This window comes from Phalacrocorax carbo, unplaced genomic scaffold, assembly GCF_963921805.1.
Source record: "Phalacrocorax carbo unplaced genomic scaffold, bPhaCar2.1 SCAFFOLD_161, whole genome shotgun sequence".
NCBI classification, from domain to species: domain Eukaryota; kingdom Metazoa; phylum Chordata; class Aves; order Suliformes; family Phalacrocoracidae; genus Phalacrocorax; species Phalacrocorax carbo.
This window is the reverse complement of record NW_026990416.1, coordinates 47,384-71,050: the sequence shown is the minus strand read 5'-3', so window position 1 is coordinate 71,050 and position 23,667 is coordinate 47,384. Positions and strand designations below refer to the sequence as shown.

Below are 23,667 nucleotides of genomic sequence, written 5' to 3'. Positions count from 1 at the left end.
CCCACGGCACCTCCCGGGGGGGTGACACGGCCCCGGTGGCCCGTGGGGACGTCGTTATGGGGGGCACGGAGGGTCCTGACGTCACCGATGACCCCAGGGACACTTTGGGCCCCGTCAGTGACGTCCCCAGAGGTGCCACCACCGCCGTGGGACCCACGGCCACGCCCCGGGGGGGTGACACGGCCCTGGTGGCTTGTGATGACGTCATTATGGAGGGGACGGAGGGTCCTGATGTCACCAACTGCTCCGGGGACACTTTGGGCCCCGTCACCACACCCTATGGAGGTGCCACCACCGCGGCGGGACCCACGGCCACGCCCTTGGGGGGTGACACGGCCGTGGTGGCCCCTGATGACGTCACTATGGGGGGGACGGAGGGTCCTGACGTCACCGATGACCCCGGGGACACTTTGGGTCACATCAATGACACCTATGGAGGTGCCACCACCGCGGCGGGACCCACGGCCACGCCCTGGGGGGGTGACACGGCCCTGGTGGCCCCTGATGACGTCACTATGGGGGGGACGGGGGGTCCCTGACGTCACCAACTGCTCCGGGGACACTTTGGGCCCCGTCAGTGACGCCCCCAGAGGTGCCACCACCGCGGCGGGACCCACGGCCACGCCCGGGCGGGGCGATGATGTCACAGCCGGCCCCCCTGGGGGCGTCGGCGCGGGAGGGGCGTCGCCCCCCCGCCCCCCTCCCCCCCCCCCCGCCGCCGCCTTCCCCGTGACGCTGGCGCCGCCCCCCCGGGTCCCCCCCGGTGCCTCGGGGGCCCCCCCCGCCCCCGGCGCCCCTCCCCCTCCTCCTCCTGGCGCCCTCCCCCTCCCTCCTCCTGGCGCCCCTCCCCCCCCCTCCTCCCCCCTGAGGCGCCCGCGCCCCTCCCCCCCCCGCCCCCCATATTTATTACAGTCCCCCCCGCCCCCCCCCACCCGCCTGTCCCGGCCCTGGGGGGGCCTCAATAAAACCCAACGTGATTCGTCGCCTCTGCGTTGTCTCGGGGGGGGGGGAGGGGGGGGCGGGGGTCCGGGGTGTGTCCGTGTGTCCCCCCCCCATGTATTAGGGAGGGGGAGCCCAGGCGTCCGGGAATGCCCCTCCCCCACCCCCTTTTCACAACTTCCCCCCCCCAAAAAAATACATATTAAAAAAAGGGAAGTGGGGACTCGGGCGCGCGGGGCCCCCTCCCCCACCCATAGGGGGCCCCTCCCCCCTCCCCCACCCACAGGGGGCCCAGGGAACCCCCTCCCCCACCCATAGGGACCCCTCCCCCACCCACAGGGGGCCCAGGGAACCCCCTCCCCCACCCATAGGGACCCCCTCCCCCACCCACAGGGGACCCAGGGAACCCCCTCCCCCACCCATAGGGACCCCTCCCCCACCCATAGGGGACCCCTCCCCCCCCCGGGGGACTCCCTCCCCCCTCCCCCACCCATAGGGACCCCTCCCCCCCCCGGGGGACTCCCTCCCCCCTCCCCCACTCATAGGGGGCACAGGGAACCCCCTCCCCCATAGGGGACCCCGGCGCCGGGCGGGGCGGGGCGGGGCAGGGCGGGGCGGGGTGGGGGAGGGGCGTCCGGCCAGGCCCCTCCCCCCCCCGTTATAAGGGCGGTTCCCGCCGGCGGCGCCGGTTCGAGCCCGACCATGAGCCCGGGGCGGGGGCGGGGGTGGGGGTGGGGGTGGGGGGTGGGCGCTGCTGGCGACGCTGCTGGTGCCAGGTACCCCTCCCCCACCCCCCACCCCTCCCCCACCCCCGCCTCACCTGGGTCCTGGGGGGGGAGGGGCCGGGAGCTCCTGGGACCCCTTGGGGGGGGGGGGGGATGCTCGGACATCTGGGTCCCCTGTGGGGGATTTGGGGGGGTCCCTGGGTCCCTTATGGGGAGTTTGCGGGGTCCCTGGGTCCCCTATGGGGGGGTTTGGGGGTCCCTGGGTCCCCTATGGGGGAGTTTGGGGGGTCCCTGGGTGCCCTATGGGGGGGTTTGGGGGGTCCCCTGGGTCCCTATGGGGAGGTTTGGGGGTCCCTGGGTCCCCTGGGGGGGTTTTGGGGGGTCCCTGGGTGCCCTATGGGGGGGTTGGGGGTCCCTGGGTCCCCTATGGGGGGGTTTGGGGGTCCCTGGGTCCCCTATGGGGGGTTTTGGGGGGTCCCTGGGTCCCCTGTGGGGGGGATTTGGGGGGTCCCTGGGTGCCCTATGGGGGGGTTTGGGGGGTCCCTGGGTGCCCTATGGGGGGGTTGGGGGGTCCCTGGGTCTCCTATGGGGGGGTTTGGGGGGTCCCTGGGTCCCCTATGGGGGGGTTTGGGGTCCCTGGGTGCCCTGGGGGGGGTTTGGGGGGTCCCTGAGGGGGGGGAGGGGCGGGTCAGCGGCCGCGCGGTGGGGGAGGGGCGGGGCAGGGCAGGAAGCGGCGGGGGGGGGGCGGGGGGTGAGTCACGGGGGGGGGGAGGGGGGGTCGCTTCCTTCCCGTGAGTCACCGCCGGACACCGGGGCCCGGGGGGGGGAGGGGGGCCCGGGGGGGGTTGGGGGGTGCCGGGGGGGGTCGGGGGGTCTGTGGGGGGGTCGGGGGTCCCTGACGCCCCCCCCCCCAGCCCCCTGCCTGCGCTGCCCCCGCTGCGAGGCCGGGGGGTGCCGGGACGTTCCCTGCCCCCCCCCCCTACGACGCCTGTCGCCGGACGACCCTGACCACGCTGACAGGTGGGGGAGGGGCGGGGGGAGGGGCGGGGGGAGGGGCGCGGGGGGCGGGGCGCGGGGGGCGGGGCGCGGGGGGCGGGGCGGGGGAGGGGCGGGGCGCGGGGGGCGGGGGGGGGCGCCGCCGGCCCCGCCCTGACCTCCGCCCCTCCCCCCCCCCCCCAGGCGGCCGCGTGCTGGTGCGGGAGGAGGGGGGCTGTGACGTCAGCGGCCCCCCCAACATCACCGTCACCTTCCGCTCCCACGGGCAGCTGGTGACGCTGCGGGAGGAGCGGTGCCGGGGGGGGGAGGGGTGCCCCTCCCCACGGAACCCCCGCCCCCCCCGCGCTCGGGTGAGCCCCGGCGGCTGCGGGGGGGGGAGGGGCGGGGGGCGAGGGGTGGGGGAGGGGCGGGGGGCGAGGGGTGGGGGAGGGGCGGGGAATCCCTCGGGGTGGGGGAGGGGCGGGGATCCCTTTGGGTGGGGGAGGGGCGGGGATTCCCTTTGGGTGGGGGAGGGGTGGGGATCCCCTCGGGGTGGGGGAGGGGCGGGGAATCCCTCAGGGTGGGGGAGGGGCGGGGATTCCCTTTGGGTGGGGGAGGGGCGGGGAATCCCTCAGGGTGGGGGAGGGGCGGGGATTCCCTTTGGGTGGGGGAGGGGCGGGGATTCCCTTTGGGTGGGGGAGGGGCGGGGATCCCCTCGGGGGGGGAGGGGCGGGGATCCCCTCGGGGCGGGGGAGGGGCGGAGATCCCCTCGGGGGGGAGGGGCGGGGATCCCCTTTGGGGTGGGGGAGGGGCGGGGATCCCTTTGGGTGGGGGAGGGGCGGGGATCCCCTTTGGGTGGGGGAGGGGCAGGGATCCCCTTTGGGTGGGGGAGGGGCGGGGATTCCCTTTGGGTGGGGGAGGGGCAGGGATCCCCTTTGGGTGGGGGAGGGGCAGGGATCCCCTTTGGGTGGGGGAGGGGCGGGGATCCCCTTTCGGTGGGGGAGGGGCGGGGATCCCTTTGGGTGGGGGAGGGGCGGGGAATCCCTCAGGGTGGGGGAGGGGCGGGGATTCCCTTTGGGTGGGGGAGGGGCGGGGAATCCCTCAGGGTGGGGGAGGGGCGGGGATTCCCTTTGGGTGGGGGAGGGGCGGGGATTCCCTTTGGGTGGGGGAGGGGCGGGGATCCCCTCGGGGGGGGAGGGGCGGGGATCCCCTCGGGGCGGGGGAGGGGCGGGGATCCCCTCGGGGCGGGGGAGGGGCGGAGATCCCCTCGGGGGGGGAGGGGCGGGGATTCCCTTTGGGTGGGGGAGGGGCGGGGAATCCCTCAGGGTGGGGGAGGGGCGGGGATTCCCTTTGGGTGGGGGAGGGGCGGGGATCCCCTTTGGGTGGGGGAGGGGCGGGGATCCCTTTGGGTGGGGGAGGGGCGGGGATCCCTTTGGGTGGGGGAGGGGCGGGGATCCCCTCGGGGGGGGAGGGGCGGGGATCCCCTCGGGGCGGGGGAGGGGCGGGGATCCCCTTTGGGCGGGGGAGGGGCGGGGTCCCGCCCGCCCAGGTCCCCCGTGGGGTGCTGTGGGGGAGGGGCGGGGGTGTGTCCCCGCGGCCCCCGCTGACCCCTCCCCCCAGCCCCGCCCCTGCTGTGCCCCACGTGCGACTCCTCGGACGGCTCCTGCGCGGGGCCCCCCCAGGCGCTGCCCTGCCCCCGCCGCGGCGACCACTGCCTCGACGTCATCACCCGCCTGCCCGGGCAAGGTGGGGGAGGGGCCCTGGTTGGGGGGGGTCCCCGGGGTGGGGGAGGGGCCCTGCGGGTGGGGGAGGGGTCTCGGGGGGGATCCGGGTTTGGGGGAGGGGCCTGGAGTGGGGGAGGGGCCCTGCGGGTGGGGGAGGGGTCTCGGGGGGGATCCGGGTTTGGGGGAGGGGCCCAGGGTGGGGGAGGGGCCCTGCAGGTGGGGGGGGGGTCTTAGGGGGGGATCCGGGTTTGGGGGAGGGGCCTGGAGTGGGGGAGGGGCCCTGCGGGTGGGGGAGGGGGTCTTGGGGGGGATCCGGGTTTGGGGAGGGGCCTGGAGTGGGGGAGGGGCCCTGCGGGTGGGGGAGGGGTCTCGGGGGGGATCCGGGTTTGGGGGAGGGGTCGGAGTGGGGGAGGGGCCCCCGCGGGTGTGGGAGGGGTCTTGGGGGGGATCCGGGTTTGGGGGAGGGGCCCAGGGTGGGGGAGGGGCCCTGCAGGTGGGGCCGGGGTCTTGGGGGGGATCCGGGTTTGGGGGAGGGGCTTGGAGTGGGGGAGGGGCCCTGCGGGTGGGGGAGGGGGTTCAGGGGGGATCCGGGTTTGGAGGAGGGGCCTGGAGGGGGGGAGGGTGGCGGGGTGGGGGAGGGGTCCCAGCACAGCCCCTGACCCGCGGCCGCCCCGCAGTGGGGGAGGGGCGGGTGCGGGGCTGCGGCCGGGCCGGATCCTGCCGGGGGCTCGTGGCCCTCGAGACGGGAGCGGGAGGGGCCTGGCCCTGAGCTGCTGCCGTGGGGCGCCGTGCGGGCCCGGTGCGGGGGGGGCTGGGGGGCGGGGGGGGGCTGGGGGGGCGCTGGGGGGGGCTGGGGGGCGGGGGGGGGCTGGGGGGGCGCTGGGGGGGGCTGGGGGGCACTGGGGGAGCGCTGGGGGGGCGCTGGGGGCACTGGGGGGCACTGGGGGAGCACTGGGGGGGTGCTGGGGGGCACTGGGGGAGCACTGGGGGGGCACTGGGGGGGCTGGGGGGGGCTGGGGGGCGCCGGAAGTGATGGGGGGTGATGGGGAGGCGGGGGGGTTGGGGGGCACTGGGGGGCGCTGGGGGGCGCGGGGGGGCGCCGGGGGGGTGCTAGGGGGCGCTTGGGGGGCGCTGGGGGGCACTGGGGGGGTGCTGGGGGGCGCTGGGGGGCGCTGGGGGACGCGGGGGGGTGCGGGGGGATCGCTGGGGGTCGCTGGGGAGGCGGGGGGGGCTGGGGGGGGGCGCTGGGGGGGCTGGGGGGCGCGGGGGGCACTTGTGGGGCGCCGGGGGGCACTGGGGGGGCGCTGGGGGGCACTTGTGGGGCGCTGTGGGGCACTGGTCAATGCCGGTCTGTGCTGGTGCAGAGGCGGAGCCGCCCCCCTCCGGGCTGCGCTGCTGGGGCTGTGACGGCCCCGAGCCCCACGGCTGCGCCCCCCAAGTGCTGCCCTGCCGGGGGGGCCTGACCCACTGCGCCCTGGCCCGGACCTACGGTGGGGAGGGCAGGGGCTGTGGGGGGCTCTATGGGGGGGGGGGTCTCTATGGGTCAGGGAGGGACTCTATGGGTCAGGGGGTCTCTATGGGTCAGGGAGGGTCTCTATGGGGCTGGGGGGGTCTCTATGGGTCAGGGAGGTTCTCTATGGGGCTGGGGAGGCTCTATGGGTCAGAGAGGGTCTCTATGGGTCAGGGAGGGTCTCTATGGGGCTGGGGGCTCCCTATGGGGCTGGGGAGGCTCTATGGGTCAGGGAGGGTCTCTATGGGTCAGGGAGGGTCTCTATGGGGCTGGGGGGGCTCTATGGGGCGGGGGGGCTCTATGGGGCTGGGGGGGGCTCTATGGGTCGGGGGTCTCCCCGTGGGTCGCTGACCCCCCCCCGCCCCCCAGGTCCCGCGGGGGAGCCCTGGCTGGTGCGAGGCTGCGCCACCCAGGCCTGGTGCGACGCCCCTGTGGGGCTGAGGGGGGCTGCGGGGGGGGGCCCCCTGCCCCCACTGCTGCCGTGGGGCGCTCTGCAACCGCCTGCCCGGGGACCCCCCTGCCGCCGCCGCGGCCCCCCCCGCCCGCCCCCGCCTCCTCCTCCTCCTCCTCCTCCTCCTCCTCGCTGCCCCACACATCTAGTGTGGGGCAGGTCAGTGGGGCCGGGAGGCCGCGGCCCCTCCCCCCCCCAATTTATACCTCATTAATTAAATTAAAGGTCTTTAATCGGTTGCGCTGCTGCCGCTGCGGGGGATGGGCGCCACCCCCTGCCCCCCAAGTGGGGGCCCGCGCCCTGCCCCGCCCCCCCCCGCGGGGCACCCGGGCGGTTCCCATGTGGGGCAGGGTGGGGCAGGGTGGGGCACCCCCTCCCCCCCCCGCTATGGGGTGTGACTCACTCGGGGGGGGGCGGGGGGGTGATGCAAGTGTTGCTGGGCTGGGCTGTGGGGCAGGGCTGTGGGGCAGCACTGTGGGGCAGGGTCATGAGACTGTGCCATGGGGCTGTGCTATGGGGCAGCGTTATGGAGCAGCACTGTAGGGCAGCACTCTGGGGCACAGCTATGGGGCCCAACTCCCAGGTGCCGTGGGCCCGTGCAGGGTGGCAGCAAGGCCGTGGGGCACCCTGGGCCATGCTATGGGGCAGGGCTATGGGGCAGGGCCATGAGGCTGTGCCATTGGGCTGTGCTATGGGGCAGGGCCATGAGGCTGTGCCATGGGGCAGTGCTATGGGGCAGCACTATGGGGCCCAGGTGCTGTGGGGCCGTGTGGGGCGGCAGCAAGGTGTGGGGTGCCCTGGGCCGTGCTGTGGGGCAGCGCTATGTGGCAGCTCTGTGGGCCCCGGCTGCTGTGGGGCCATGTGGGGTGGCAGCGAGGCGTGGGGCGCCCTTGGCTGTGCTATGGGGCGGGGAGCCCTGCGGGCCCCCCACCCTCGCCCCACCCTTGCTCTGGTGCCATAAATCGGGGCGGCTGCGCCCCACGGCCCGCGAGGCCGAGATGTGGGGCCGAGCCATGGGGGGCGGCCCCCAGCTGCTGCCGCTGCTGCTGCTGCTGCCAGGTGGGGGGGCACTTGGGGGGCGCGGGGCCACTTAGGGGGCGCAGGGACACTTGGGGGGCACGGGGCCACTTGTCAGCCGGGGCGGCATTTGTCAGTCAGGGGAGCACTTGTGGGGCAGGGGGGACACTTGTGGGGCAGGAGGGCACTTGTGTGGTGGGGGAGCACTTGTGGGGCGTGGGGGTGGGGCAGGACTTGTGGGGCAGGAGCCAGGGAGGGGGCAGGTGGGGATGTGGGGCAGCGGTTGGGGTGGGGTGTTGTGGGGCCGTGGGGCAGGAGCTGTGGGGCTGGGCCGCTGTGGGGCAGGGACGGGAGGGTGTCAGGGCCGCCGTGGGGCAACGCTACGGGGCGGGAGGAGGTGTCAGGGGAGCTGTGGGCAGTGCTATGGGGCAGGTGGGTGTCAGGGCGCCATGGGGCAGCGCTATGGGGCGGTGGGGGTGTCAGGGGAGCCGTGGGGCAGCGCTATGGGGCGTGGGGGGGTGTCAGGGGAGCCGTGGGGCAGCGCTATGGGGCACGGGAGGGGTGTCAGGGGAGCCGTGGGGCAGCGCTATGGGGCACGGGAGGGGTGTCAGGGGAGCTGTGGGGCAGCGCTATGGGGCGGGGGGTGGTGTAGGGGAGCCGTGGGGCAGCGCTATGGGGCGTGGGGGTGTGTCAGAGGAGCCATGGGGCAGCGCTATGGGGCTGAGGGGGTGTCAGGCGAGCCGTGGGGCAGCGCTATGGGGCGGGTGGGGTGTCAGGGGAGCCGTGGGGCAGCGCTATGGGGCTGAGGGGGTGTCAGGGGAGCTGTGGGGCAGCGCTATGGGGCGTGGGGGGGGTGTCAGGGGAGCCGTGGGGCAGCGCTATGGGGCGTGGGGGGGTGTCAGGGAGCCGTGGGGCAGCGCTATGGAGCGTGGGGGGGTGTCAGGGGAGCTGTGGGGCAGCACTATGGGGCAGTGGGGGGTGTCAGGGTGCCGTGGGGCAGCGCTATGGGGCGTGGGGGGGGTGTCAGGGAGCCGTGGGGCAGTGCTATGGAGCGTGGGGGGGTGTCAGGGGAGCTTTGGGGCAGCGCTATGGAGCGTGGGGGGGGTGTCAGGGGAGCCGTGGGGCAGCGCTATGGAGCGTGGGGGGGGTGTCAGGGGAGCCGTGGGGCAGCGCTATGGGGCGTGGGGGGGGTGTCAGGGGAGCCGTGGGGCAGCGCTATGGGGCGTGGGGGGGTGTCAGGGGAGCCGTGGGGCAGCGCTATGGGGCGGGGGTGGTGTGTCAGGGGAGCCGTGGGGCAGCGCTATGGGGCGCGGGAGGGGTGTCAGGGGAGCTGTGGGGCAGCACTATGGGGCGGGGGTGGGGTGTCAGGGGAGCCGTGGGTAGCGCTATGGAGCGTGGGGGGGTGTCAGGGGAGCCGTGGGGCAGCGCTATGGGGCGGGGGTGGGGTGTCAGGGGAGCTGTGGGTAGCGCTATGGGGCTGGGGGGGGGTGTCAGGGGAGCCGTGGGTAGCGCTATGGGGCGTGGGGGGGTGTCAGGGGAGCCGTGGGGCAGCGCTATGGGGCGGGGGTGGTGTGTCAGGGGAGCCGTGGGGCAGCGCTATGGGGCGCGGGAGGGGTGTCAGGGGAGCTGTGGGGCAGCACTATGGGGCGGGGGTGGGGTGTCAGGGGAGCCGTGGGTAGCGCTATGGAGCGTGGGGGGGGTCAGGGGAGCCGTGGGGCAGCGCTATGGGGCGGGGGCGGGGTGTCAGGGGAGCCATGGGTAGCGCTATGGGGCTGGGGGGGGTGTCAGGGGACGCGGCCCCGCGGGCTGGGTGGGGCATCCTGCCCCACCCTGCCCCACCCAGTTTCCCACGTCCCCCCCCAACCCTCCGGGCCCCCCCACATCGCGCCCCCCACATCCCCCCCACCCGCCCCAGTCCCACCAGCGGCCCCCGCGGGCCCCCCTCGCCCCCCCCATCCCCCACCCCACACCCCCCGCCCCCCCCCGCTTGTGACGCCCCGCCCCTCACGCCCCCTGACGCCCCGCCCCTGAGGCCCCGAGGCCCCTCCCCCGAGCCCCACGGCCCCGCCCCCGAGGACCCCGAGCCCTTGAGACCCCGCCCCCGAGCCCCCCGAGGCCCCGCCCCCCGAGGCCACTCCGCCGAGCCCTCCGGCCCCGCCCCGCCGCCCCCGAGGCCCCGCCCCCCAGCCCCCCCGGGCCCCGCCCGCCGGCCCCGCCCCCGACGCCCGCGCATGCGCAGGCGCGGCGGCGCTGCAGTGCCGGGCCTGCGGGGGGGCGGGGCGGGACCTGCCGCGAGACCACGAACGTCACGTGCGGCCCCGCGAGCGACGCCTGCGAGGAGGCGCTGGCGGCCGCGGCCTGGAGTGAGGGGGGGGGGGTGTGTGTGTGGGGGGGGGGGGTATGGGGGGTGTGGGGTGGGGGGGTATGGGGGGTGTGGGGGGGGCTATGGGGGGTGAGGGGGGTATGGGGGGTGTGGGGTGGGGATATGGGGGGGTATGGGGTGGGGGGGTATGGGGTGGGGGGGGTGTGGGGGGTGTATTGGGGGTGTGTGTGATGGGGATATGGGGGGTATGGGGGGGGCTATGGGGGGGTGGGGGGTGGGGGGGGGTATGGGGGGTATGGGGTGGGGGGGTATGGGGGGTGAGGGGGGGGTGTGGGGGGGGGCTATGGGGGGTGGGGGGGGCTATGGGGGGTGGGGTGGGGTATGGGGGGGTATGGGGTGGGGGGGTATGGGGGGTGAGGGGGGTATGGGGGGTGTGGGGTGGGGGGGTATGGGGGGGATATGGGGGGTGGGGGGGGGGCTATGGGGGGGGGGCTATGGGGGGGTGTGGGGGGGGTATGGGGGGTGGGGGGGGTGTGGGGTGGGGGGGGTGAGGGGGGTATGGGGGGGATATGGGGGGTGGGGGGGGTGTGGGGGTGGGGGGGGTATGGGGGGTGTGGGGTCTGGGGGGGGCTATGGGGGGGTGTGGGGTGGGGGGGTATGGGGGGGTGAGGGGGGTGTATTGGGGGTGTGTGTGATGGGGATATGGGGGGTATGGGGGTGTGGGGTGTGGGGGGGCTATGGGGGGTGTGGGGTGGGGAGGTGTGGGTGTATGGGGGGTGGGGGGTATGGGAGGGTATGGGGTGAGGGGGTATGGGGTGGGGGGGTGTGGGGGGGGTATGGGGGGTATGGGGGGGTGTATGGGGGGGTATGGGGGGTGTGGGGTGAGTATGGGGGCGCATGGGGGGTGTATGGGGTGGGGGGTATGGGGAGTGGGGGGGTGAGGGTGTGGGGGGGATGGGGGAAGGGTGGGGGGGTCAGGATGGGGGAGGATATGGGGCGGGTGTGGGGGAATGTGGGGGGATGGGGGGGCTGTGGGGCGCTGGGGGGGGGCCGGGGGGGCCGGGGGTCGGTGTGGGGCGCTGGGGGGGGATGGGGGGGCTGTGGGTCAGTGTGGGGGGACGGGGGGTGCCGGGGGTCGGTGTGGGGCGCTGAGGGGGGGGCCGCTGGGGGTCCCGGACAGACACCCATGTGGGCTCCCGGGGGCGCTGTGGGTCCCCCCCCAGCCCCACACGTGTGGGTCCCGCAGGCCACGGGCGCTTCGCGATTGGCTGGCGGGGCTGTGGGCGGGGCCAGGAGGGCGCCAACGCGCGCGCCCTCGAGCTCTTCGGCCTCGTCGTCTTCGTCAGGAGGCACCAGTGCCGGGGGGGGAGGGGCTGCAACGGGGTCCTGCCCCTCGGGCTGGAGGGGGCCCTGCCCGCGGCCGGTACGGGGGGCTGGGGGTGATGGGGGGGGCGCTGGGGGGGGGCTGTGGGGTGCTGGGGGGGGCTGGGGGGTGATGGGGGGGGCGCTGGGGGGGGCTGTGGGGTGCTGGGGGGCACTGGGAAGGACTTGGGGGGGGCTGGGGGGTGATGGGGGGGCACTGGGGGGGCACTGGGAAGGAGTGGGGGGGCACTGGGAGGGACTGGGGGGCGCTGGGGGGTCACTGGGAGGGCGCTGGGGGGGCACTGGGAAGGACTGGGGGGCACTGGGAAGGACTGGGGGGGCTGGGGGTCACTGGGAGGGCGCTGGGGGGGCGCTGGGGGGGCACTGGGAAGGACTGGGGGGCACTGGGAAGGACTCGGGGGGGCTGGGGGGCACTGGGAGGGCGCTGGGGGGCACTGGGAAGGACTGGGGGGCGCTGGGGGGTCACTGGGAGGGCGCTGGGGGGTCGCTGGGGGGGCACTGGGAAGGACTGGGGGGCACTGGGAAGGACTGGGGGGGCTGGGGGTCACTGGGAGGGCGCTGGGGGGGCACTGGGAAGGACGGGGGGGCGCTGGGGGGCACTGGGAGGGCGCTGGGGGTCACTGGGAAGGACTGGGAGGGCGCTGGGGGGGACTGTGGGGGGCTGGGGGTCACTGGGAGGGCGCTGGGGGGCACTGGGGGGGCACTGGGAAGGGCTGGGGGGGGCGGGGCACGCCTGACCCCGCCCCCCGTTGCCAGGCAACGCCAGCGCCCGGGTGCCCAATGGGGTGGCCTGTTACGGCTGCCCCGACGACGGGCCCTGCTCCTCCCCCACCGTCGTCCAGTGCTACGACGACCTGCGGGGCTGTTTCCATGGCAACGTCACGCTGAGGCGGGGTCAGCCAATGGGCGGGGCTTCGGGGGGGCGGGGCTTCGGGGCGGGGCTTGGCGGGTGGGGGCGGGGGCTTAGTGGTCTCCATGGTCACCTGATAGTTCCTATAGGCGGGTAACAGTTACCATGGCGACCCTATAGGGCCCTATGGGGTGGGTAACGGTTGCCATGGTGACCCTATAGGGCCCTATGGGGGGGTAACGGTTGCCATGGTGACCCTATAGGGCCCTATGGGGGGGTAACGGTTGCCATGGCGACCCTATAGGGCCCTATGGGGGGGGGGTAACAGTTACCATGGCGACCCTATAGGGCCCTATGGGGGGGTAACGGTTGCCATGGTGACCCTATAGGGCCCTATGGGGGGGTAACGGTTGCCATGGTGACCCTATAGGGCCCTATGGGGGGGGTAACGGTTGCCATGGCGACCCTATAGGGCCCTATGGGGGGGGGGTAACAGTTACCATGGCGACCCTATAGGGCCCTATGGGGGGGTAACGGTTGCCATGGTGACCCTATAGGGCCCTATGGGGGGGGTAACGGTTGCCATGGTGACCCTATAGGGCCCTATGGGGGGGGGGTAACAGTTACCATGGCGACCCTATAGGGCCCTATGGGGGGGTAACGGCTGCCATGGCGACCCTATAGGGCCCTATGGGGGGGGGGTAACGGTTGCCATGGCAACCCTATAGGGCCCTATGGGGGGGGTAACGGTTGCCATGGCGACCCTATAGGGCCCTATGGGGGGGGGTAACGGCTGCCATGGCGACCCTATAGGGCCCTATGGGGGGGTAACGGTTGCCATGGCGACCCTATAGGGCCCTATGGGGGGGGGTAACGGCTGCCATGGCGACCCTATAGGGCCCTATGGGGGGGGGGTAACAGTTACCATGGCGACCCTATAGGGCCCTATGGGGGGGGGTAACGGTTGCCATGGTGACCCTATAGGGCCCTATGGGGGGGTAACGGTTGCCATGGTGACCCTATAGGGCCCTATGGGGGGGGGGTAACAGTTACCATGGCGACCCTATAGGGCCCTATGGGGGGGTAACGGCTGCCATGGCGACCCTATAGGGCCCTATGGGGGGGGGGGTAACGGTTGCCATGGCGACCCTATAGGGCCCTATGGGGGGGGTAACAGCTGCCATGGTGACCCTATAGGGCCCTATGGGGTGGGTAACGGTTGCCATGGCGACCCTATAGGGCCCTATGGGGGGGTAACAGCTGCCATGGCGACCCTATAGGGCCCTATGGGGGGGTAACGGTTGCCATGGCGACCCTATAGGGCCCTATGGGGGGGGGTAACGGCTGCCATGGCGACCCTATAGGGCCCTATGGGGGGGTAACAGCTGCCATGGCGACCCTATAGGGCCCTATGGGGTGGGTAACGGTTGCCATGGCGACCCTATAGGGCCCTATGGGGTGGGTAACGGTTGCCATGGCGACCCTATAGGGCCCTATGGGGGGGGTAACGGTTGCCATGGCGACCCTATAGGGCCCCTATGGGGGGGGTTAACGGCTGCCATGGCGACCCTATAGGGCCCTATGGGGGGGGTAATGGTTGCCGTGGTGACCCTATAGGGCCCTATGGGGGGGTAACGGCTGCCATGGCGACCCTATAGGGCCCTAAGGGGGGGTAACGGTTGCCATGATGACCCTATAGGGCCCTATGGGGGGGGTAACGGCTGCCATGACGACCCTATAGGGCCCTATGGGGGGGGTAACGGCTGCCATGGCGACCCTATAGGGCCATATGGGGGCATAACGGTTGCCATGGCGACCCTATAGGGCCCGGTGGTCACCATGGTGACGCTATAGGGTGCAGGTATCGCCCTGGGGCGAGGGGGTGGGGGGAAAGGGGTGGGTGTTTAGGACCCTATAGGACCCCACGGTAAGGGGCGGGGCCTAGCGGCCACCATGCTGACACCCCCCCCCCATAGGTGGGGTGACCCTATGGCACGAGGTTCGGAGCTGCGTAAGGAACGAGAGCTGCTCCCAGGAGTGGCGGGGGACGAGGCCGTGGGGCTGAGCGGCTCCTGCTGCGCCGGCAGCCTCTGCAACGGGCCCCCCCCCAATAAGACCTTCTTCGCCCCCCGATTTGCCCCGCCTCGAGCTCCTCCCCCACGGCCACGCCCCTACGGCCGCGCCCAACGCCACCAAGATGGCCGCCGGCACTGCCGCGCCCAACGGGAGCGGGAGCAGGGCCAAGATGGCCGCCACCCAGGGCAAGATGGCTGCCACCGAGGCCAAGATGGCTGCCACCGAGGGCAAGATGGCTGCCACCCAGTCCAACATGGCCGCCACACAGGCCAAGATGGCCACCACCCAGTCCAAGATGGCCACCACTGAGGGCAAGATGGCCGCCACCCAGTCCAACATGGCCGCCACCCAGGCCAAGATGGCCGCCGGGGTCACCGGGGTCACCAATGAGGTCACCGGCGGGGACAAAATGGCCGCCGGCGGGGACAAAATGGCCGCCGGCCGCGCGGCCTCGGCTGGGCGACGCCCCCTGGGGGGCAAAGATGGGGTTAAGGGGCCGGTGGGGCGGGGCCACCCCATTGGAGGACCCGGGTGGCTCCTCCCCTTCCTGCTCTTGCCCCTCCTCTAAATTGGGGGAGGGGGCGACCCCCCCCCTCCCCCCCCCCAAATACCCCGCGTGTGCAATAACCCCTCCCCCACCCCCCCCACCGGCAGGGTCACGGTGGGGGGAACCCCCCAAACCTGCCCCTCCCCCACCGCTATGGGGCGCCCCATAAGTCGCCCCTCCCCCACCCCGCTATGGGGCACCCCCCAACTGGGGATAATAAATGGTTGAGGTGGAAAAAGGGGGGTCGGGGGGTCTTTTATTGGGGGGGGGTGGGGCCAGGGCCGGGGGGGCGGGGAGTCAGGACCCCGGGCAGGCCCCGCCCCCGCCCCACCCACCCAGACCCCGCCCCCTCTGAGACCACTGCCCTAATAGGGGCCCACGCCCCGTTCAGACCACGCCTCCAAGTAAGGCCACGCCCCCTAATGCAGGGGGATGTGTGGGGGCAGGATGTGTGGGGCAGGAGGGCACTGAGGGGGCAAGAGGGTCACTTGTGGGGCACGAGGTCACGTATGGGGCAGAGCATCGCTCACCTCTAGGACTCGGAGTCCAGTTGGAGGGCCAGGATACCTGGGGGGGGCACATCAGGACCCCCAAGTGAACCCCGCCCCCCAAGTGCCCCATAGGCCCCCCCAAATCACCCCTCCTGGAACTCCAAGTGCCCCCCCACCCCCCCCAAGTGCCCCATAATCCCCCAAATCCCCCCCCGGACCCCCAAGTGCCCCCCCGCCCCCCAAGTGCCCCATAGACCCAGTGTGCAGGGCCGCGCTCACTGGGCCGGGGGTGGGTGGGGTGGGGTGGGCGCGGCCGCGGTGACGTCATCGCTGCCCCGCCCCAGCATGCTGGTGCCCGCCCCGCGCCCATGGGTGGGAGGGGGCGGGGCTTTCCCGTGGGAACTGGCCACGCCCCCCTTTTCCCGGGGGGAAACCCCTCCCCCACCCCCGCCCCTCCCCCACCCAGGACTTGTTGCTCTTGATCGTCTCTTTTATTGGGTGGGGGGAGGGGCTCAGGAGTGTATGTGGGCGTGGCCAAGGCCCAGAGGGGCGTGGCCTGCCCCATAGAAAGGCGTGGCCACGTCCCAAAAGGGGGCGTGGTCACTCCAGGGGGGGGTGTGTGTGTCATCAGTGCTCAAAAAGGGGCGTGTCCCCTGAAGAGGGGGGGTGTGTCCCCCGAGGAGGGGGGCGTGTCCCCCGGGGAGGGGCGTGGCCCGGGGGCGGGGCTAATCCACATCATCCTGGATCCCGCAGCGGAGATTGGCCGGGACGGCGATGTCTGGGGGGGGAGGGGGAGGGTTAATGGCGGGGGGGAGGGGGGGGGCACCGAGGCCCCGCCCCGCCCCTCGCGGCCCCCGCCCCGCCCCCCGCGGCCCCGCCCCCCCGCGGCCCCGCCCCCCGGACACACCCATCATGTGGGGGCGGGGCAGGCCCAGCCCCCTCCATCAGGCGGACGAAGGCGTCGGGGCTGAGGGTGAGGCGGGGGTTGAGGCGTCGCTCCTCCCCCACCGTGGAGACCGTCTGCCCTGGGGGGGGGAGGGGCGGCGTCAGCCCCCACCACTGACCCCCCCCCCCCGCCCCATCAGTGGCCCCTCCCCCCGCCCAGACCCCCAAGTGCCCCCCCATCCCCCCCAAACTGCCCCCCCCCAGCCCCATAAGTCACCCCTCCCTCTGCCACATAAGCGGACCCCCCCCAGTGCCCTCCCCCTCCCCCCAACTGTCCCCCCCAGCCCCATAAGTCACCCCTCCCTGCCACATAAGCAGACCCTCCCCCAGTGCCCTCCCCCTCCCCCCAACTGTCCCCCTCAGCCCCATAAGTGCCGCCCTGACACCCCCATCCCCCCCTAAGTGCCCCACAAGGAACCACCCCACCCCTCAAGAGCCCCCCAAATCCCCCCCCAACACCCCTCCCCCGCTCCCAGGGGCCCTAAATCCCCCCACAAGTGCCCCCCCGGGATCCCCCCCCCACACCCCCAAGTGCCCCCAAAATCCCCCATGCCCCCTCCCAGTGCCCCCCCCGCCCCCCAAGTGCCCCCAAATCCCCCCATGCCCCCCTCCCAGTGCCCCCCCCGCCCCCCAAGTGCCCCAAATCCCCCCATGCCCCCTCCAGTGCCCCCCCCGCCCCCCAAGTGCCCCCCCCCCCCACCGGTGTAGTCGTGCGCGGGGTAGACCAGGCAGCTGTCGGGGAGGGTGAAGATCTTCTCGTGCACCGAGTGGTACAGGGTGCGGGCGCAGCCTGGGGGCGGGGCGTCACCATGGCGACGGGGCCACGCCCCCCGCCGCCGGGGCCACGCCCCCTCCTCCCCGCCCCAGCCCCTCCCGGCCCCTCCCGGCCCCTCCCAGCCCCTCCCAGCCCCCTCCCAGCCCCTCCCAGTCCCCTCCCAGCCCCCCAGCCCCTCCCAGTCCCCCTCCCAGCCCCCTCCCAGCCCCTCCCAGCGCCCCCAGCCCCCTCCCAGCCCCCTCCTAGCCCCTCCAGCCCCCTCCCATCCCCTCCCAGTCCCCCTCCCATCCCCTCCCAGCCCCTCCCAGCCCCCCTCCCAGCCCCTCCCGGTCCCCTCCCAGCCCCCCAGCCCCTCCAGTCCCCTCCCAGCCCCCTCCCAGCCCCTCCCAGCGCCCCCAGCCCCCTCCCAGCCCCCTCCCAGCCCCCTCCCAGCCCCTCCCAGTCCCCCTCCCATCCCCTCCCAGCCCCCCCAGCCCCCTCCCAGCCCCTCCCAGTCCCCCCCCAGCCCCCTCCCAGCCCCCTCCCAGCCCCTCCCAGCCCCCTCCCAGCCCCTCCCAGTCCCCCTCCCATCCCCTCCCAGCCCCCCCAGCCCCCTCCCCAGCCCCTCCCAGTCCCCTCCCAGCCCCTCCCAGCCCCTCCCAGCCCCCCCCAGCCCCTCCCAGCCCCCCCAGCCCCCTCCCAGCCCCTCCCAGCCCCCTCCCAGCCCCCCCAGCCCCCCCCCAGCCCCTCCCAGCCCCCTCCCAGCCCCTCCCAGCCCCTCCCAGCCCCTCCCAGCCCCCCCAGCACCTGCCTCCCTGGAAGTCGGTGCGGCCGCAGCCGCGGATGAGGAGGGCGTCGCCGGTGAAGGCCATCGACTCGTCATCCAGGACCAGGGTCAAACACCCCGGGGTGTGGCCGGGGCTGGCGCGCGCCCGCAGCGCCTGGGGGGGGAGGGGCGGGGCGGGGGGGCCCCGCACGGGGGCCTCAGGGACCAACCCCACCTCAACCTGCCTGGGGGGGGCTGGGGGGGTTGGGAGGGGCCGGGAGGGGGCTGGGAGGGGGCTGGGAGGGGCCGGGAGGGGGCCGGGAGGGGGATGGGAGGGGCTGGGAGGGGCTGGGAGGGGGCTGGGAGGGGACTGGGGGGGGGGCTGATGGGGCTGGGAGGGGCTGGGGGGGGCTGGGAGGGGATGGGAGGAGCTGGGAGGGGATGGGAGGGGCTGGGAGGGGGCTGAGGGGGCTGGGAGGGGCTGGGAGGGGGCTGGGAGGGGACTGGGGGGGGACTGGGGGGGGGCTGATGGGGCTGGGAGGGGATGGGAGGAGCTGGGAGGGGATGGGAGGGGGCTGGGAGGGGGCTGAGGGGGCTGGGAGGGGATGGAGGGGCTGGGAGGGGGATGGGAGGAGCTGGGAGGGGATGGGAGGGGGCTGGGAGGGGGCTGGGAGGGGCTGGGAGGGGGCTGGGAGGGGCTGGGAGGGGGCTGGGAGGGGCTGGGAGGGGCTGGGAGGGGGCTGGGAGGGGCTGGGAGGGAGCTGGGAGGGAGCTGGGAGGGGGCTGGGAGGGTCTGGGAGGGTCTGGGAGGAGCTGGGAGGGGCTGGGAGGGGCCCAATGCCCCCCCCCAAATGCCCCCATACGCGACCTCCCCCCCCCCATAACCCCCCATAGGGGACCCCAACCCCCCCCGACCCCTCTTCACCCCCCCAAACCCCCCCTTCATCCCCAACCCCCTAGAGCCCCGCCCCCCGCCCCCCGTGACCCCGCCCCCCGTGACCCCGCCCCCCCAGGCCCCCGCCCCCCAGGCCCCGCCCCCACTCACGAAGGCGCCGAAGCGCAGCTCGTCCCCCTCCGCCAGCAGCAGGTCCGCCCGGGCCCCGCCCCCCCGTGACCCCGCCCCCCCGTGACCCCGCCCCCCGTGACCCCGCCCCCCAGGCCCCGCCCCCACTCACGAAGGCGCCGAAGCGCAGCTCGTCCCCCTCCGCCAGCAGCAGGTCCGCCCGGGCCCCGCCCCCCCGTGACCCCGCCCCCCGTGACCCCGCCCCCCGTGACCCCGCCCCCCCAGGCCCCGCCCCCACTCACGAAGGCGCCGAAGCGCAGCTCGTCCCCCTCCGCCAGCAGCAGGTCCGCCCGGGCCCCGCCCCCCCGTGACCCCGCCCCCCGTGACCCCGCCCCCCGTGACCCCGCCCCCCGTGACCCGCCCCCCCAGGCCCCGCCCCCACTCACGAAGGCGCCGAAGCGCAGCTCGTCCCCCCCCTCCGCCAGCAGCAGGTCCGCCCGGGCCCCGCCCCCCCGTGACCCCGCCCCCCGTGACCCCGCCCCCCGTGACCCCGCCCCCCGGCCCCGCCCCCCCAGGCCCCCGCCCCCACTCACGAAGGCGCCGAAGCGCAGCTCGTCCCCCTCCGCCAGCAGCAGGTCCGCCCGGGCCCCGCTCGCGCGCGAGATGACGCTGCGACACCCCAACCCCCGCCGCAGCACCCCCGAGCCCGTCACGTGATCCGCGTGGCAGTGGGTGTTCACTGGGGGGGGGGGGGCCCGTGAGCACCCCCCGCATGGCCCCGGGGGGGGGGGGGGGGGGCAGGGACACGTAACAGCCCTAGGGACCCCCCCCAACACCCCATAGGGACCCCCCACCCCCATAGGGACACCCCAACCCCCCCCAACCCCCATAGGGACTCCGAACCCCCCCCCAACCCCCCCGATCCCCATAGGGACCCCCCAACCGCCCCCAACCCCCCATAGGGACCCCCACCCCCATAGGGACCCCCCAACCGCCCCCCAACCCCACATAGGGCCCCCCACCCCATAGGGACCCCCCAACCGCCCCCAACCCCACATAGGGACCCCCACCCCCATAGGGACCCCCCAACCGCCCCCAACCCCCCATAGGGACCCCACCCCCATAGGGACCCCCCAACCGCCCCCAACCCCACATAGGGACCCCCCACCCCCATAGGACCCCCCAACCGCCCCCAACCCCCCATAGGGACCCCCACCCCCATAGGGACCCCCCAACTCTCCCCAACCCCCATAGGGACTCTGAACCACCCCCCAACCCCCATAGGGACCCCAACCCACATAGGGACCCCAACCCCCATAGGGACCCCAACCCACATAGGGACCCCCACCCCCATAGGGACCCCCTAACTTCCCCCAACCCCCCATAGGGACCGCCACTCCATAGGGACCCCAAACGCCCCCTAGGGACCCACAATGCCCCCCAACCCCCTTAAGGACCCCCCAACCCCCCCCCAAACCTCCATAGGGGCCCCCCGGGCGAGCAGCCCCCGGTGTGTCAGGTCGGGGTCCCTGCCCTGGGGGTCCCTGCCATGGGGGTGTCCCTGCCATGGGGGGGGTCTCTGCCCGGGGGGGGTCCCTGCCCCGGGGGGTCCCTGCCTGGGGGTCCCTGCCCGGGGTCCCTGCCGGGGGGTCCCTGCCCCAGGGGATGTCCCTGCCGGGGGGGTCCCTGCCGGGGGTCCCTGCCCTGGGGGGGGGGGTCCCTGCCGGGGGGGTTCCTGCCGGGGGTCCCTGCCGGGGGTCCCTGCCCTGGGGGGGGGGTCCCTTCCCTGCCCCGGGTCCCTGCCGGGGGTCCCTGCCGGGGGTCCCTGCCGGGGGTCCCTGCCCGGGGGGTCCCTGCCGGGGGGTCCCTGCCCGGGGTCCCTGCCCTGGGGGGGGTCCCTGCCGGGGGTCCCTGCCCTGGGGGGGGGTCCCTGCGGGGGGTCCCTGCCGGGGGTCCCTGCCCTGGGGGGTCCCTGCCGGGGATCCCTGCCGGGGGTCCCTGCCCGGGGGTCCCTGCCGGGGGGTCCCTGCCGGGGGTCCCTGCCGGGGGTCCCTGCCCGGGGGGTCCCTGCCGGGGGTCCCTGCCGGGGGTCCCTGCCCTGGGGGGTCCCTGCCGGGGGGTCCCTGCCGGGGGGTCCCTGCCGGGGGGTCCCTGCCCGGGGGGGGGGGTCCCTGCCGGGGGTCCCTGCCGGGGGGTCCCTGCCGGGGGTCCCTGCCGGGGGTCCCTGCCCTGGGGGGTCCCTGCCGGGGGTCCCTGCCGGGGGTCCCTGCCCTGGGGGGTCCCTGCCGGGGGTCCCTGCCCTGGGGGGGGGGTCCCTGCCGGGGGTCCCTGCCGGGGGTCCCTGCCCTGGGGGGGTCCCTGCCGGGGGGTCCCTGCCGGGGGTCCCTGCCCTGGGGGGGGGTCCCTGCCGGGGGTCCCTGCCGGGGGTCCCTGCCCTGGGGGGTCCCTGCCGGGGGGTCCCTGCCGGGGGTCCCTGCCCTGGGGGGGGTCCCTGCCGGGGGTCCCTGCCGGGGGTCCCTGCCGGGGGGTCCCTGCCCTGGGGGGGTCCCTGCCGGGGGTCCCTGCCGGGGGTCCCGCACCCGCGTAGCGCAGCCGCAGCCCCAGCTCCCGCAGCAGCCGCTCGTCCCGCGGCGCCGCCTCCAGCACCGGGTCGATGATGACGGCGTCGCCCGAGCGCGCGTCCGCCAGCAGGTACGTGTAGGTGCAGGAGGCGGCCTCGAAGAGCTGCCCCCATAGCCCCCCTCAGCCCCCGGGCCCCATAGCCCCCATAGCCCCCATAGCCCCCCTCAGCCCCCGGGCCCCATAGCCCCCATAGCCCCCCCGGGCCCCCTGAGCCCCCCATAGCCCCCATAGCCCCCGGGCCCCATAGCCCCCATAGCCCCCATAGCCCCCCCGGGCCCCCCATAGCCCCCATAGCCCCCCATAGCCCCCATAGCCCCCCTCAGCCCCCGGGCCCCATAGCCCCCATAGCCCCCCCGGGCCCCCCATAGGCCCCCCGAGCCCCCTGAGCCCCCCATAGCCCCCATAGCCCCCATAGCCCCCATAGCCCCCCGGAGCCCCCTGAGCCCCCCATAGCCCCCCGAGCCCCCATAGCCCCCGGGCCCCATAGCCCCCATAGCCCCCATAGCCCCCATAGCCCCCATAGCCCCCCCGAGCCCCCATAGCCCCCGGGCCCCATAGCCCCCATAGCCCCCATAGCCCCCCTCAGCCCCCCGAGCCCCCATAGCCCCCATAGCCCCCCTCAGCCCCCGGGCCCCATAGCCCCCATAGCCCCCCCGAGCCCCCTCAGCCCCCGGGCCCCATAGCCCCCATAGCCCCCATAGCCCCCCATAGCCCCCCTAAGCCCCCCGGAGCCCCCTGAGCCCCCCGGGGCTCCCCGGAGCCCCCTGAGCCCCCCTGAGCCCCCCGGGGCACCCCGGGCCCCCCATAGCCCCCCCGAGCCCCCTGAGCCCCCCTGAGCCCCCCGGGGCACCCCATAGCCCCCCATAGCCCCCCGGAGACCCCTGAGCCCCCCGGGGCTCCCCGGAGCCCCCTGAGCCCCCCCGAGCCCCCCGGGGCACCCCTGAGCCCCCCTGAGCCCCCCAGGGCACCCCGAGCCCCCCATAGCCCCCCTGAGCCCCCCCGAGCCCCCCGGGGCACCCCTGAGCCCCCCGGGGCCCCCCCAGCCCCCCGGCACCCCCCAACCCCCACCAGCCCCCCGGAACCCGCAGCACCCCCGGCACCCCTCCGGAGCCCCCCAGCACCCCAGAACCTCCCGGGGCACCCCGGCACCGAGGCACCCCCTGGCACCCCGGAACCCCCCGGAGCCCCCCCGGACCCCCCGAGCCCACCGGCACCGTCTCAGGACCCCGGGAGCCCCCCAAACCCCCCCCCGTAACCCCAGCGGCACCCCGAAACTTCAGCAGCACCCCGGAACCCCCCCTCACCCACGGGAGCCCCCCAACCCCCCCCGCGGAACCCCCGGGAGCACCCGGAGCACCCCAAAACCCCCCCGGAGCACCCCGAACCCACCCCAACCCCTCCCCGAAACCCCCTGGGAGACCCCCTGGAGCCCCCCGAAACCCCTTGGGTTCCCCCAAACCTGTAGGAGCCCCCCCGAACCCCTGCGACCCCCCCAAACCCCCCTGCGACCCCCCCCGAAACCCCTTGGGTTCCCCCAAACCTGTAGGAGCCCCCCCGAACCCCTGCGACCCCCCCAAACCCCCCTGCGACCCCCCCCGAAACCCCTTGGGTTCCCCCAAACCTGTAGGAGCCCCCCCGAACCCCTGCGACCCCCCCCAAACCCCTGGGAGCCCCCCAACCCCCGGGACCCCCCATCAGCCCCCACCCCCCCGGGGACCCACCCCCCCCGCGTGACCCCTCCATGACCTTTAACCCTCCAACAGGAAGCGCGCGCTTCCGGGTTGCCCCTCCCCCACCGCCCCCTCCCATAGCGGTCTCAGGCTCCCGGACCCCTCCCCTCCCCCCCCCCAAGGGGTCCCCGGCGCCCGGGACCCCCCCTCCCGGGTTACCCCTCCCCCCCCCCCGCCGAGGGTCGCCGCCGCCCCTCCCCCACCTGCCGCAGCAGCAGCTGCCGCCCCTCCCCCCCCGTCGCGTAGCTCCGAGCGGCCGCGATCGCGGCGGGGACCCGGCGGAGCCACATCGCGGCGGAGCCCGCGCGGGGACGCGGCCCCTTTAAGAGGCGGCGGGAGAGGGCGGGGCCGGCCCCGGGAGCGGCGGCGCCCTTAAAGGGGCAACGGCTCTTAAAGGGGCAACGGCTCCCTTCAACGGGGTCAACCGCTCTTAAAGGGGCAACGGCTCTTAAAGGGGGCAACGGCTCTTAAAGGGGCAACGGCTCTTAAAGGGGGCAACGGCTCTTAAAGGGGGCAACGGCTCTTAAAAGGGGCAACGGCTCTTAAAGGGGGCAACGGCTCTTAAAAGGGCAACGGCTCTTAAAAGGGCAACGGCTCTTAAAGGGGGCAACGGCTCTTAAAAGGGCAACGGCTCTTAAAGGGGGCAACGGGTCTCTTCAAGGGGGTCAACGGCGCCCTTAGAGGGGTCAACAGTCCTTAAAAGGGCAACAGACCCCTTAAAGCGCCCCGTTGAAGCGGCAGCACTCCTTCCGGGTGGGCCCCACAGCCTCTCTGGGTTAACTCCCGCTCCCCTCCCCCTCCCAGCCACGCCCCTTTAATGATATGGGGGGGGGGGG

The 23,667-nt window shown here is 75.0% G+C and overlaps 1 protein-coding gene across 1 annotated transcript in view; it reads right to left on the bottom strand.

The window, feature by feature from the left end:
- ETHE1 (ETHE1 persulfide dioxygenase) overlaps positions 1–23,190 on the bottom strand; it is a 23,967-nt gene extending 777 nt beyond the window's left edge. Inside the window, exons 1-5 of the mRNA XM_064440319.1 lie at positions 23,035–23,190; positions 21,059–21,203; positions 19,073–19,218; positions 17,522–17,651; positions 16,657–16,746 (exon numbers count right to left, since the gene is read on the bottom strand). Coding sequence (XP_064296389.1) covers positions 16,657–16,746; positions 17,522–17,651; positions 19,073–19,218; positions 21,059–21,203; positions 23,035–23,121 — 598 coding nt within the window. The 5' untranslated portion in view covers positions 23,122–23,190. The remainder of the gene's footprint in view (positions 1–16,656; positions 16,747–17,521; positions 17,652–19,072; positions 19,219–21,058; positions 21,204–23,034) is intronic.
- Positions 23,191–23,667: the final 477 nt, after the last annotated feature.